This window comes from Octopus bimaculoides, chromosome 24 (assembly GCF_001194135.2).
Source record: "Octopus bimaculoides isolate UCB-OBI-ISO-001 chromosome 24, ASM119413v2, whole genome shotgun sequence".
NCBI lineage: Eukaryota > Metazoa > Mollusca > Cephalopoda > Octopoda > Octopodidae > Octopus > Octopus bimaculoides.
The window spans coordinates 13,830,620-13,844,721 of record NC_069004.1 but is presented as its reverse complement, the minus strand read 5'-3'; the positions used below and the strand labels follow the sequence as shown (position 1 = coordinate 13,844,721).

At 34.3% G+C, this 14,102-nt stretch overlaps 1 protein-coding gene across 5 annotated transcripts in view; it reads left to right on the top strand.

Annotated features, from left to right (window-relative positions):
• Positions 1-14,096, top strand: part of LOC106876481 (syntaxin-binding protein 5) — a 433,849-nt gene extending 419,753 nt beyond the window's left edge. For all 5 annotated transcript variants that reach the window (XM_052976466.1, XM_052976465.1, XM_052976467.1 and 2 more), the window contains 7 exons: positions 75-175; positions 2,663-2,753; positions 4,425-4,533; positions 5,742-5,837; positions 7,050-7,174; positions 10,103-10,224; positions 12,653-14,096. In XM_052976466.1, the coding sequence (XP_052832426.1) occupies positions 75-175; positions 2,663-2,753; positions 4,425-4,533; positions 5,742-5,837; positions 7,050-7,174; positions 10,103-10,224; positions 12,653-12,790 (782 nt within the window). In that variant the 3' untranslated portion in view covers positions 12,791-14,096. The remainder of the gene's footprint in view (positions 1-74; positions 176-2,662; positions 2,754-4,424; positions 4,534-5,741; positions 5,838-7,049; positions 7,175-10,102; positions 10,225-12,652) is intronic.
• Positions 14,097-14,102: the final 6 nt, after the last annotated feature.

The window sequence follows — 14,102 nt, the reverse complement described above, 5'->3', positions numbered from 1 at the left end:
TATATATATACATATATATATACATAATATATATATATATGATGATATTAAATGTTTGATTTATGCAATTCCAGAAACCAATGCTGGGATAAACTATAAAAAAGTGTCCCCAACGACAGTTTTAGAAGTTAGTGATCGGCAATTTGCAATAATCTGTTCAGAAAAACAAGCAAGAGTACGTATCTTAATTTATTTCACCTTCTCCTTCTGTGTAATTGTTTTGTTTTGAATATTTTACAGTTTTTTTTTTTTCTATTTTCTTTATATACATCAACTTTATTTATTTACATAAACTGTTATCTATCTAACTGTTTGCATGTTTATTGGGTTTAAAAATCTTTTTTTTATATATTGTGCACTTGTGAACAAGACACCATTGTTAATGATAGATTTCTAACACATTAGTAACAGGTTTATTGCATTTATGGTGTTTGAGAGATATATAAATTGTGGAAACTATATGGAAGCCCATCATGCATGCACAACTTTCAATGATGTAAACATTGATGAGAAAAACAATAAAACTAGCATATTCTAATGAAAATCATTTATGTTACTATTTGCCAAAGTTATATTCTTTTATTTTTTTTCAGTTGTAGTATTGCAGCCATGCTGGAGCACTGCCTTAATTTATTTTCTTTCAGTTTTGTTGTCACTTTATGGCAAGAAGCTGATCTTCCTTGAGTGTATCTTTGAATGGTGGGCTGATACACTATTGTTGTTAGGAGTTGATCCAATGTATTTTTTAATGCTTCGGTGGTGGTCCCTTTTATATTTCTGATTTATTTAGGTAGGCATTTGAGCAATTGAAGACCTCTAAATATCAGACTGGTACAATAAAGTGCTTTTGTTCATAATTTCAAAGGTGATATATTTGGAAGCTGACTCTCTACCAGTTCATGCATTAAAATTTTCTCTAATGCCAAAGTGTGGATTGCCCTTCCAGGATTTTCCATACATATTTGATAATATATCTCTCTCTTCAGTGTTCAAGAGAGTCCTTTGTCATTTTCATGTTCTTAAATGCACTGGATTATCTGAAGTATGGTTGTCTGCACTTAGCTATATTTTTCTCATGCAGAATGTACCCTTGGAAAATTTTCCAATATCATTATTTTAAAGTCATCACACTGTTCTATTCCCTTTTGTGTCATGGCAGTTCTTTAGTCTTGCCTGTCAGAAGAAAACTTTGTACCACAAATAAAAACACACAGTACACTCTGTAAAGTGAATGGTATTAGAATGGGTTTCCAACCATAGACAACCTGCTGAAACTGAGACATTAGGGCTCAATGCAATCCACTGACTCCTAACAAACTGTCTGACCCATTACTGTATTAGAAGGCAAATATAAAATAAGAACAAAGAGTAGAATGAATGCATGCATGGCTAAAGAAGCAGTATATAAGTTAGACAAACAATAAAGAAAATATCCAATAGCAAGTTGTAGAGGTGTATGGCTTAGTGGTTAGGGTGTTGGACTCATTATCGTAGGGCTGTGGTTTCGATTCCTGGATCAGGCAATGTGTTGTGTTCTTGAGCAAAACACCTTATTTCACTCTACTCTGGTCCACTCTGCTAGTAAAAATGAGTAATCCTGCAACAGACTGGTGTCCCATCCAGGGAGGAATATAAAAGCATCAGAGAAACTGGGAAACCAGCCCTATGGTCCTTTTAGAGTAATGTAGACTAATTATCCAATACTAAATCAATATTAAGTGTATTGATAGTTTAAGTAAAAAGAACCTAAATGTAATGTACTTACTATAAATGATTTTCTTCTTGAAAGATATCTGGTGCTCTAACAACTCTGCCAGTTTGTCACCTGTCAATTGTGTATTTCTTCTTTATTTGTTATTATGAAATAGTGAGTTTGTTTCCCGGACAGGGCAGTGTGCTGAGTTCTTGAGCAAGTTACTTTATTTCATGTTACTCCAGTTCACTCAGCTACAAAAGTGAGTTGCAACATCACTGGTACCAAGCTGTATTGGCCTTTGTTTTTCGCTTGGATAAAATCAGTAGTATGGAGAAGGAAAGCTAGTGTGCATGGGCGACTGTTGGTCTTCCATAAACAATCTTGCCCAGACTTGTGCCTTGGAAGGGAACTTTCTAGGTGCAATCCCATAGTCATTCATGACCAAAAGGGATCTTTATTTTACTTTTAAATATATGATGAACTCTTGTTGTATCAATTTCAATGTAAGACCATCCAGATAGTCTGCCAACTCCTTGAATTAGCATACTAGTGGCTGAATATTCCATAGACAGATAGCCTTAATGCAGTTCTCAGGTAGAATCACTGACACTTTGTCACACAACCTTGTCACAGACTGCAACTAGTGCCTGACAAAGTTGTACCTCTGAATTACAGGTACAATCCATCTATTGGGCTTCTACACTGTCTCCATTTTCCCAAAATTGCTTACAGCACTTGGGTCATCCTGAATCTATGGTAACTGCACTAACACAAGATGCTACACAGTGGAATCAAATCCAGTTCCTTATGGTTGTGAAATAAATATCATAACCACTAGGCTGTACCTGTTGTTGGTGTCCTCATAGCTCTTCATTGTCTCTTGTTGATATACATCTTAAATGTCTGCTGTTCTTTCTCTCTGTACAAGCAAGATACTGACATTTCTGCCCCTTTGTTTGTTTCCAGGTTATGTCCTTACCTTCTCAGACGTGTGCATACAAGGTGAAGATCACAGAAACTTCTTTTGTTGTTAAATCAGAGATTGTGTCAATCAAAGGTAAGTTTATATGTCCCAGTCTTTTGTGGAGTGTGTAACAATGTGAGGGGAGAGGAGAGGATGGGTGTCAGCTTTGGAATTGTTGCAAAATTGATTAGGTGCAGGCATGGCTATGTGGATAAGAATCTTGCTTTCCAACCATGTCGTCTTGGATTCAGTCTTACTGCACGGTACCTTAGACAAGCGTCTTCTATCATGGGCTGACCAAAGCCATGCAAATGGATTTAACAGATGGAAACTAAAAAAAAAGCCTGCTGAGAGGCGAATACAGTCTGCTACAAAGGCTTTTGGCTCCCTTGAGAAGCTTCTGTAGAGAGACTGATAGAATAAGTACCAAACTCAAAAAACACACACACACACACACACACACAAATCAATTACTGAGGTCAATTTGTTCAATTAAAACCCCTCTGAGGTTGTGCCCCAGCATGGTCACTCTCCAAGTAAAAGATACTCCTTAAATTGCACAAAATTATGGTCATTCCTGTAACAATGTTGATTATCCACCAAAATATAGGATTGGTATTCTTTGAGAGTCACATTGTCTCATAATAACCATGATGTACCTCAATAAGAGATGGTTACAAACATGACATACCTTAATAAATGAGAGATTGGTATGTAAAACTACTTTCCTTATTTAACATCAATAAAATTTTGAGTGGATACATTTGGTTTCTACATTAACCCTTTAGCATTCAGATTACTCTGTTAAATTTAAGGCTCACTTATTGACTGTTTTGAATTAATCATGCATTATCTCGTAGCTTCAAGAATTCAATGATGCAATTGTTTATTTTTAGAATGGCATTATAGGGTAAGTGTAAGAGGCCTGATTATGCTGGTTTGAACATAAAACAGATAGATTATTGGATATGGCCAATTTAAATGCTAAAAGGTTTAAAGGGCTATGTGATAAAACTGGAATGATTGTATCACCAAGCAAACCTGAGAGCTAATGATGGAGGGAAAAACTTTAAAATATTTTACCAATACAACTTCATCTTCAAATTTTAATCATATTCAAAATTTAATTAGAAAAGCCATTAATTTTAATGAAATAAGATAAGCTTTCAAATGTTTATTTTTTAAATTGAATTTTAAATTTTGAATTCACGTGCCAAGTGAACTCCCTTTTTCTCCATAAGATTCTGTCCTAAATAGTGCAACCATCCTACTTTTAATTTATCAGAGATTTTTAATTTTTTTTTTTTTTTCTATTCAGTTTTTAAAAGTTCTATTTTATCACTCGACAATTTCAAATTTATAGCAGAAACTAAAAATTTTCATAGAAATCTTTCATTCTGCACACAAATCTTAAAACTAAACATTTTTTATAAGTGTTTTTTTTTTAATAATAAACTCACCATTACCACTACTACTACTACTAATAATAATAATAATAATTATTATTATTATTGATGAAATGCTTTGTGATATTTCTTCTGGCTTTACGTACTGAGTTCTAATTCTATTGAGGTCAAATTTGCCTTCCATCCTTTCAGGGTTGATGAAACAAGTACCAGTTGAGCATTGGAGTTAATGTAATCAACTAGCCCCACTCCCCAAAATTTCAGGCCTTGTGCCTTTAGTAGAAAGGATTATTATTATTATTATTATTATTATTATTATTATTATTATTATTATTATTATAACATCTACCTCTTACAGATAGTGTCTGTCTTGCGTGTTATGTTGCAAATGGTCGCATCGTAACCTTCAGTTTACCCAGTCTAAAACCCTTAATGGACGCTCCATTCCAGCCTCTCACTGAGATAAGGTAAGTTCTGAGTTCTTCCATTTTGTACATCTTTTATTCTTCCTTTCTCTTTCTGTTTAATTCTTTCATTCTGTATATGTTTCATGATTCCATTCTGTATATTATTCATTCATCCATTCTGTACATCTTTCATTCTGTACAACTTTCTTTCTTTCTGCTGACACATCACAGCTGTATATTCGCAAATATATCAGAGGAAAATTATAGCAAAATTAAAATTTTATAGCTATTTATGTACCATATTTCATGTAAATACATTAGTACTGTACAAATAATATCTCTTATGGACATACCAAGTTTAAAAATACAAAATATACCAGAGGGAGATGAAAATAATCCCAGCAGCAACTAGCAAGAACACCAAATGCTTTTCAGCCTTGTTAGGACTTGTCAGCGTAATGTACTCACAGACAGTCACATACATAAGTAAGATTCGTCACCTCCAATACATAGGAAATAGGGAATAAACTTTCACTGATATTGCAAATAACTGCCCCACTGAATAGAAATCCATTATATGCAATAGGAACAGTATTAAATTTAAATAATCATTTATATATTGATGTATACACATTGTTGAAAAGCAATTTACTGTAGTATTCATCCAGAGATAACATCTCTGAGTAATAGTTGTGGAGTTAAGAAGTTTGCTTCTCGACCACATAGCTTTAAGTTCCCACTGCTCACCACCTTGAGCAAGTATCTTCTATAGACTTAAGCTGCCCAAAATTCTATGATTGAATTTGGTAAAACCAAACTGAAAGAAGCTCATCACACACACATATGTGTGTGTGTGTATGTGTGTTTATATTTGGGTTGTGTGAAACAGTGTTCTTTCTTGTAAATTCTCCTGTCAACAAATCACTTGTTTATTTCACACTTTCAAAAGATTTGTGAAACAAAAGATCTTTTACTTAAAAGACAGGTTAATGTTCAAGGAAGGAAGTGCATCCAGCTGTAAACCTGTTGCCTCAATAATGTATTCATTAATGAGAAAATGGGCATAAAACAGACAGACAGACCAACAGATAGACATATATAAACATAGACAGATGTATAAAGATAGAGATAGATTCATTCATTCTTCACTTTCTACTGTGCTACCTTTACTTTCCATTAACTTCACACCAAAGAGGAATTCTTTCATTTTTAATATGAAGTAACTACATTGCTGTTTCTCTTTCTTTTTCTTTTCTATATTCCCACAGAGTTGCACGAACCTTCTGCTTCAGCAACAATGGTCATGCTATGTATCTTTGTACGCCTACAGAACTTCAAAAAGTTACTTATTCTGCTGAAATGAGGTAAGTCAACTCAAACTATTCTCATTTAATGATTAAATTCTACCGAAGGATCTATTTTCTTGATGAACAATCAGTGGAAATTATATAATTGTGACACTGTTGTTAGAAGATTTAAAATTTTGACTTCAATGTCAGTAAACTTTTGAAATGTTAACATTAAAATTTTGAAATTAATTGCCAAAGGAAGTTTTTAAATATTTGTACTTTTTATGTGATTTTTAGTTGTTACCAAACTACCACACAACTCTGAATAATTTTCATCCATGTATTATGTATAGAAACAGGGTTAGTAATGTGTAAAACTATATGAACTGGGTACTGTCAACTGAAATATGGTCCGTAAAAATTTTTTAGAAAATGTCTAGCTTCACCTGACATATTTGAATCATTTCTGTAAGATTTCACTTTTGTCATCCTTCTTGGAGAAACGGAATAAGTAGGAGTTAATTCATATGACTATAATCTTCTCTGAAAAATTGGCTTCAAAACTAATCAGAAAAATTTTTGTTGAAATGAACTGATCAAACTGTGAACATTTTACTGCTTTCCCTAAAAAAAGAGCTCCCTGGACAAAGACACTTAACTCTACTGAAAGTTTTGTCTGATAAAAAATTAACATTTCAAATAATTAGCTGCTGTACTTAAAATGTTTTTTGTCAATGTGACTGTGACAATAAAGATGTTGATGAAACATTAAATGCAATCCATCTTTCTTTGCTTGCATAAGTTGGTGGAGTGGGTTTTTGTTCAGTCTGTCAGTGAAGTATGCTGAGTTACTCCCCTTGTATATGGGAACCGGGGGACACAATGTGATGGCAGCTATAAAGTTTGAGTTCTTGATAGCATTACTTCCACTGCCAAACAATTCAGCTGTGGGTGAGATAAGAGAATATTCTGTTACTCAGAACAGACTGGGTCAAGCAGTTATGTCCCTTAACTGTGTCCATTGTAATGACAACTACAAAACTTCTTTCGTATTTTAATCCTTTAGCATGCAAATTATTTTGTTAAATGTAATGGTTATTTATTCGCATTATCTCATAGCTTCTGTGTGAAACCAGATCAGGTCCATTTGAGCATATAACCGGTAAAATATATAAGGGCCAGATATGACCAATTTAAATGTCAAAGTATACATTTGTAGCTGTTGATAGTTAGAAATTGATATCAATGAATTAATCAGTTCAGTGTGTCTTTCTTTCATTCTTTCAGACAAAATCTTAATGAAATGCTTGGTGATCTTTTCCTGCCATGTGAAACTCCAGAAGCACCTAAACAAGGATTTTTCAAAAACCTATTTGGTGGTGGTAGTGTTACTGTTGACAGAGAAGAATTATGTAAGTAGTTCACTCCACTCTTCTTCAAAATAAATCCATCATCATCATCATCATATCATCATCATTATTATGGAGGCAGTGAGATGGCAGAAGCATTAGCATGCCTGCCAAAATGCTTAGTTACATTTCATCCATCTCCACATTCTGAGTTCAAATTCTGCCAAGATCAACTTTATCTTTCATTCTTTTGGGGCCAATAAAATGAGTACCAGATAAACACTGGGGTCAATGTAATTGACTGGTCCCCTCTCTCAAAATTTCGGGCCTTGTGACTATAGTAGAAGGGATTATTACCTCTGCCTTAGCAAAGATGGAGGTATTGTTTTCAGTTGTGTTTGTTTGTCCATGGACAAGATGGATTCAAATGAAACTTTCAGAGATGTTTGGCCTCGTGACTGGCACAAACTGATTAGATTTTGGAATCGATCTGGTACCAGACAACGATTCTGGATTATTTTTCCTGTTTTCTCACTTAATTTTTAAGAGCAGACAGGTTTATTTTTAGTATTCTCATTTGTGAGAGCAGTCGAGTTCATTTTAGATATTCTCATTTAAAAAATCATCTCAGGCTAATCATTGAGATGACATTGGTGTTGCCTTGGCAGAGGTTTGCACTCTTTGAGTGCTCTTGTTATTATTATTATTATGGACCTGGAGTGCATCCAAGTAGCAAAAACAGGAATATAAAATATGTATATAGGGTTCATTCATACATGTAACAACTAAACTTTGCTGTATATAATTTTCCTTAATTTTTTTTCTATTTAGCAACAGGGAAAATGGGAAAATAGATCTCAGTAGCTCTTGTTAGTGTTATAAATGTAAAGTAGTTCTACAGCACGTGGTTTAAGAGTACAGGTTAAATATAGAATACAAACATGGAAAATTCTATATATTTATTTGCAACCATAGAAGTGTAAACATAAAAGTGTGGAAATGTTCATTGATAAGTCATTTAAATAATGGATGTTGTAGAAATGTTATGAACAATGTACATAGATATTTTCATGTTTTCTTGCCAATGTAATTATTTGCATTGCTAGTTCAATGTTTGCAAATAAATATATGGTTAACATATGAAGAAAAGTCAGTCAAGTATGTGTGTGTGTGTGGTGTTTAACTCTTTAGCATTCAGATTATTCTGTTAAATTTAATATTTATTTATTCACATTGTTTTGAATTAATCATACTTTTTCTCATAGCTTTGAGATTTTGATGGTGTTATTGTATATTTTTAGAATTACATTGTAGGGTAGGTGTAAGAGGCTAGATCTTGACAGCTTGAGCATAAAACAGATACAATATTTGGCTGGATATGGCTAGTTTAAATGCTATACAGTTAATGGTTAAACTAACATTGAGGGTATGCTGAAATAAAAATGAACTGTTATCAAGAGAACTAATGTGAGCAAAATAAACCTTGACATGTGATTGCTGTCAGAATAAAATGTTAGAAACTGGGGAAGACTTGCTTGTGTCAAATAAATGCTGTCAACCCAAAAAGGAAGCGATGAGTAAAGTTTTCACATGTGTTTATAGAGAGATTGGGCTCCATAGATTACTCATCTCTGATTGGTCAAAACTACACACATGACGAGAATGAATTAAAATATCAGTAGTCAAAGTGGTGTCACTATAAATGTAACCAAATTCTACAAGTTATGAAGCCTAGCACACAATTAAGTTCAAATTGTCACCTGCATAACCTTAGTCTCTCATTCTTCAAACTTTGATTAAATAAGTTCCAGAAAGTCAGACACCATTACTTCAACTAAATCCCTTTTTTTGTAAATGTGTCTTTGTGCCTTTCTTATAAGTCATTATCATTAGAGAGTTGCAACCTTAGTGGGCAACAAAAGTTTGTTTCTTCCCCCCCCCCCCAACATGCAAACAGTAAAAAGAACGATGATAGTAAAATATGGAGCATTAGATGTGAAGATCTGTGGAAACTAAGAAAGGCAGATTGGAAAAAAGTCTGCTAGTTGGTAATGGAGCATGGAATGTAGAAAAGCTGTGGGAACTGCAAATGGAGGTAGACCAAAGTATGTATAAGAAATGTAAAACTATTCCAGGGTCTCAAATCTTTTTGACTTTGTAGTGAAATGGAGATCAAAGAATTACAGACACTCTTTCTCTGGAAGGTTAAAATTACAGATGTACTTTGTATTGAAATATCTTTAAAGCCATGTTTTAAAGTTGAAAGTTTAGGGGGAAATAATGCAGAAATCTATTGTTTATTTTGTTTTATTTATTATACTTGTGTATAACTAAATTATAGGGTTTTATTTTTTTGTTTTTTCAAGATTTCCAAGCATTGATATAGATTTTCTAAAGCCTTGAAGTTTATTTTTTAAAAATCTGCAATACACTGGATACTCTTTGTGGTATACCCGTGTTTGACGGCATACAAGTGGTACAAAAGTAAAATACCCAGTACGCTGTAATGTGGTTGGTGTATGGAAGAGTATCCAGCCATAGAAACCATGCCAAAGCTGACTTTGGAACTCAGCACAGCCCTACAGCTTGCATAGATCCTGTCAAACTGTGCAACCCATATCAGCATGGAAAAAACAGATCTTAACTGATGATGATGATGATGATGGCGCATGGAACTTTGAATGTGCAAAATCTGTGGGAGGGGGAATGATTCAAGTGTGATTAGTTGAATATAGTAGTAACTTTCATACAGTCTGGAGTACTGACGCCTTGACAAAGTGATTGAACCTTAAGGACGACATCTACTTAAAGACAACAAAATGGTGTGCTAAATACAAGGTATTAGTGATAGAGAAACATATAAGATGATGTGGTAAGTTTAGATCTTGGGCCTCAGACCAGATGAGATAGAATTTAGTAGAGGGGCAATATGCAGTGCATATATTTTATGACGTTGTGTTGTTCAAATATTTTTATCATCCCAAATTTCAGTCGGTGAGACCAGTGGAAAAGCTGCAAAAGGTATGGCCAAATTTATTGCTGGCTCTGGCGGTATGCATCATCTCACAGCCCAGTCTACATCAGTTGGCGGTGAAGTGGCTCGAACAAAACAGGTTACTATCTTTTCACTTTTCAACATTTCTTCCTTTTCTCTGCATTTGTATTTGCTGTTTTATCAGCATTTCTCATTATCTCACTAATTAATAAACAGGATGGCCCCTGAGAAAAAAAAAAAAACATTTGTGGTATTAATTTACATTCCATTATATTCTGAGTTCAAATACTATCAAAAAGATAAGAAGCAAAATTGACTTTGGCAGGATTTGAACCCAGCTTCTCTTTTGATCATGTCAGAGCCTTTAACCTTTTAGCATTCAGATTACTCTGTCAAATACAATGCTTTTTTATTCACGTTATTTTGATTTAATCATACATCCCTTAGCTTTGAGATTCTAAGGATGTGATTGCCTATTTTTAGATTAACATTGTAAGGTAGGTATAAAAGGCTAAATCTGGCTGATTTGAATGTAAAACAGATATAATATTTGGGCCAGATAAAGGTTAAAGACCCCCCCCCCTTTGGTCATGAATGACCATGGGATTGCACCTAGAAAGTTCCCCTCTGAGGCACAATTCCAGGCAAGGTTGTTTATGGAAGACCAGCAGTCACCCATGCATACCAGCTTCCCCTTTCCATGCCACCAAGGGAAAGGCAAAGGCTGATACAGCTTGGCACCAGTAACATCGCAACTCATTTCTACAGCTGAGTGAACTTTGACAACTTGAAATAAAGTGTCTTGCTCAAGAACACAACACACAGCCTGGTTCCCAAATCAAACTCACTACCTCATGGTTGTGAGTCCAATGCTTTAACCACTGAGCCATGCACCAAAGGGTTAAAATAAAGTACCAGTCAAGTACTGGAGTTATCAACACAATAATAATCAATTCAACTAATTATTCCTGTCCTGCGCAAATTTATGATAATTTTGTGTTTAGTGTAAAAATTTAATATAAAAATTATGTTGGACGAAATAGAGTTAGGCGTGGTGAGAAGTTTGCTTTCAAACTACATGGTTCTGGATCCAGTCCCACTGTGACACCTTGGGCAGGTATCTTCTGCGATAGCCCTGGACCAACCAAAGCCTCATGAGTGGTTTTGATAGGCAGAAACTGAAAGAAGCAGAAGTCCATCATGTGTGTGTCTTTGCATTTGTGCTTGTCCTCCACTACCACTTGACAACTGGTGTTGGTTTGTTTACATCTCTATAACTCAGTGCTTCAGTATAAGAGACCAATAGAATAAGTACCTGGCTTAACAAAAATAATAGATAAGTACTGGGGGTGGTCAATCCATTTGACTAAAACCCTTCAAGGCAGTGATCCAGGATGGCCACTGTCCAATGACTGAAAGAAGTAAAAGATGATACTGGATTCCTGTGAGTTTTCTTTAATGCTTCGTTACTTACATTACTAATTATCAAATCACATAGAAATGAAGGACACAACCTTATTCTATTTTACAAGTAAGTAATTTGTCACAGAAAATTTCTAAACTAATTTATCTCCCAGATTTTTTTAACTTTTTTTCTTTCTTTAGGATAATTAACAGATAATACTTTTATAATCTCTCTCTCTCTCTCTCTCTCTCTCGCTCTGTTTCTCTCTCTTTCTACATCTCTGTCTTTCTATATAACAAAACAGGAAAGTGGAAATGGTTTTAGTATCATTTATTCTCCATTACACTTATTTCATTTGCTAAGTTTTACAAGTTATATAGACATGTTGTTGTTGGCACTCTGTCGCTTACGACGTCAAACAGTTCCAGTTGATCCAATCAACGGAACGGCCTGCTCGTGAAATTAACGTGCAAGTGACTGAGCACTCCAGAGACACGTGTACCCTTAACGTAGTTCTCAAGGATATTCAGTGTGACACAGAGTGACAAGGCTGAGCCTTTGAATTACAGGCACAACAGAAACAGGAAGTAAGAGTGAGAGAAAGTTGTGGTGGAAGAGTACAGCAGAGTTCACCTCCATCCCCTGCCGGAGCCTCGTGGAGCTTTAGGTGTTTTCGCTCAATAAACACTCACAACGCCCGGTCTGGGAATCGAAACCGCGATCCTATGACCGCGAGTCTGCTGCCCTAACCACTGGGCCATTGCGCCTCCACTATAGACATTTAAAACTTTGTAATTCCTATTAGCAAATAAAACATGTGCAATAGAGGACAAAATGATATCAAAATTTTCCACTTTCCTATTTTGTTATACAATAACTGCAAATAATATTTCCATAATTCTCAATTTTAATATGTATTTTGGACTAACATACAGCAGCAATTGTGACCACATATTGGATTGTAATAATGGAATAAACAGATGTGCTTCAAGATGAAACAGCTAGGATTTACCTATATAATAGGATTTACCTATATAATACCTTGCTAGCTAGTTATCTGTCTGTGGTTGTAGTAATGAAAATACTTTTTTCCTTTGACCTTTCAATGCTATTTTTAACCTTTTCTCTCTATTTTTTGTAGTTGTTCCATGAACGTGGAGAGAAACTGGAAGGCCTAGAAGACCGGACACAACAGATGACTGCACAAGCTGAGAGCTATTCTCAGGTAGCCCATCAATTGATGTTAAAGTATAAAGACAAAAAATGGTACCAATTTTAGCTTATGGAACTTTTTACTCGTAGATCGTACACCAGCTGTTCAGCTCTCTGATCAGACGTAACACTCTAGTTTAACCACAACATGACAATTTACCGCTGGTTCGTTACTATGGCAGCAGAGTTTTACATTTTACAGCTTGCAAAGCTCCTCAGTTAAGTACCAGTCTGTTGGGAGATTGCCAAACATAATTGGCATGAGGGATTCCTCACTTCTCCATACAATTGGGCTAACACTTGTTTACAGTTGCTGACATTTTGAACTGAAACTAGAATCAATTCTCCAGTACCAACGCCATCAAAGTTTATATCTTCTTCGAGATAACAATTTTGCACTCCTTTAGAATAACTGTGGATAAAAAAAAAATGCAAAATTAAATTTGTGGCATCAATTTGCATTCTGTTTTAAAAAAAAACACTCCTTTTTTTGGGAGCAAGCGCTGACTGTTGGAAGTTTAAAGGCAACGTTTCCTAGTTGATAGAGCAACTTCGTCTTTCTTTAACTTTTAAAGCAGAAGTTTGATTGTTATTTTTTTTTTTTTTTTTGGTCAAATTAATTAAAACAACAAAAAAATAAAACAAAGTGAAAAAAAACACAAAAAAAAAAGAAATTAAAATACCTCTTAAAAGATTTTTAAAGATTTAATAAACTGGAATGCTTGACAGACGAACCGAATGCCTGAATGGATGATAGTAATGAATGGTCTTTACAAGAAGATAAATTTCTAAAACAAAAAAATTTTTTTAAATTTGCAAACTTATGAACTATCTGTGTTTACATCCGTGTGTATGTATATATGTATGTATATGTGTGGATACAACCACCCACACATATATATGGTATGTATGTGTATATATATATATATATATATATATATATATACACACGTACATACATACACATATATACATATATATATATATATATATATATATATATATATATATATATATATAAACACACATACAGGCATGAATATATATATATGTGTGTGTATATATATATATGTATATACCCACATTCATGTATCATACATAAACACACACACACATACATACACACATGTATACACAGTGGATATTAGACTTTATGGAAAACTCCTACACTTAAAATGAACCTTTATTGCAGTAAAGAGATCCTTGAGAAAGATTTTCTAGAAAGAAGTTTCCACTAAAACTCTGAAAACGGCTGAGAGAAAGCAAAAACAAAATGACACTTTGTTAATAAAGAGAAAGCGGGATCTCAAAGGATTCTTAAAGTATAAATTTGCCGTTGGGTTTTACGGCAAGTTTTCCTGTTGTTTATTCGCCCCCCC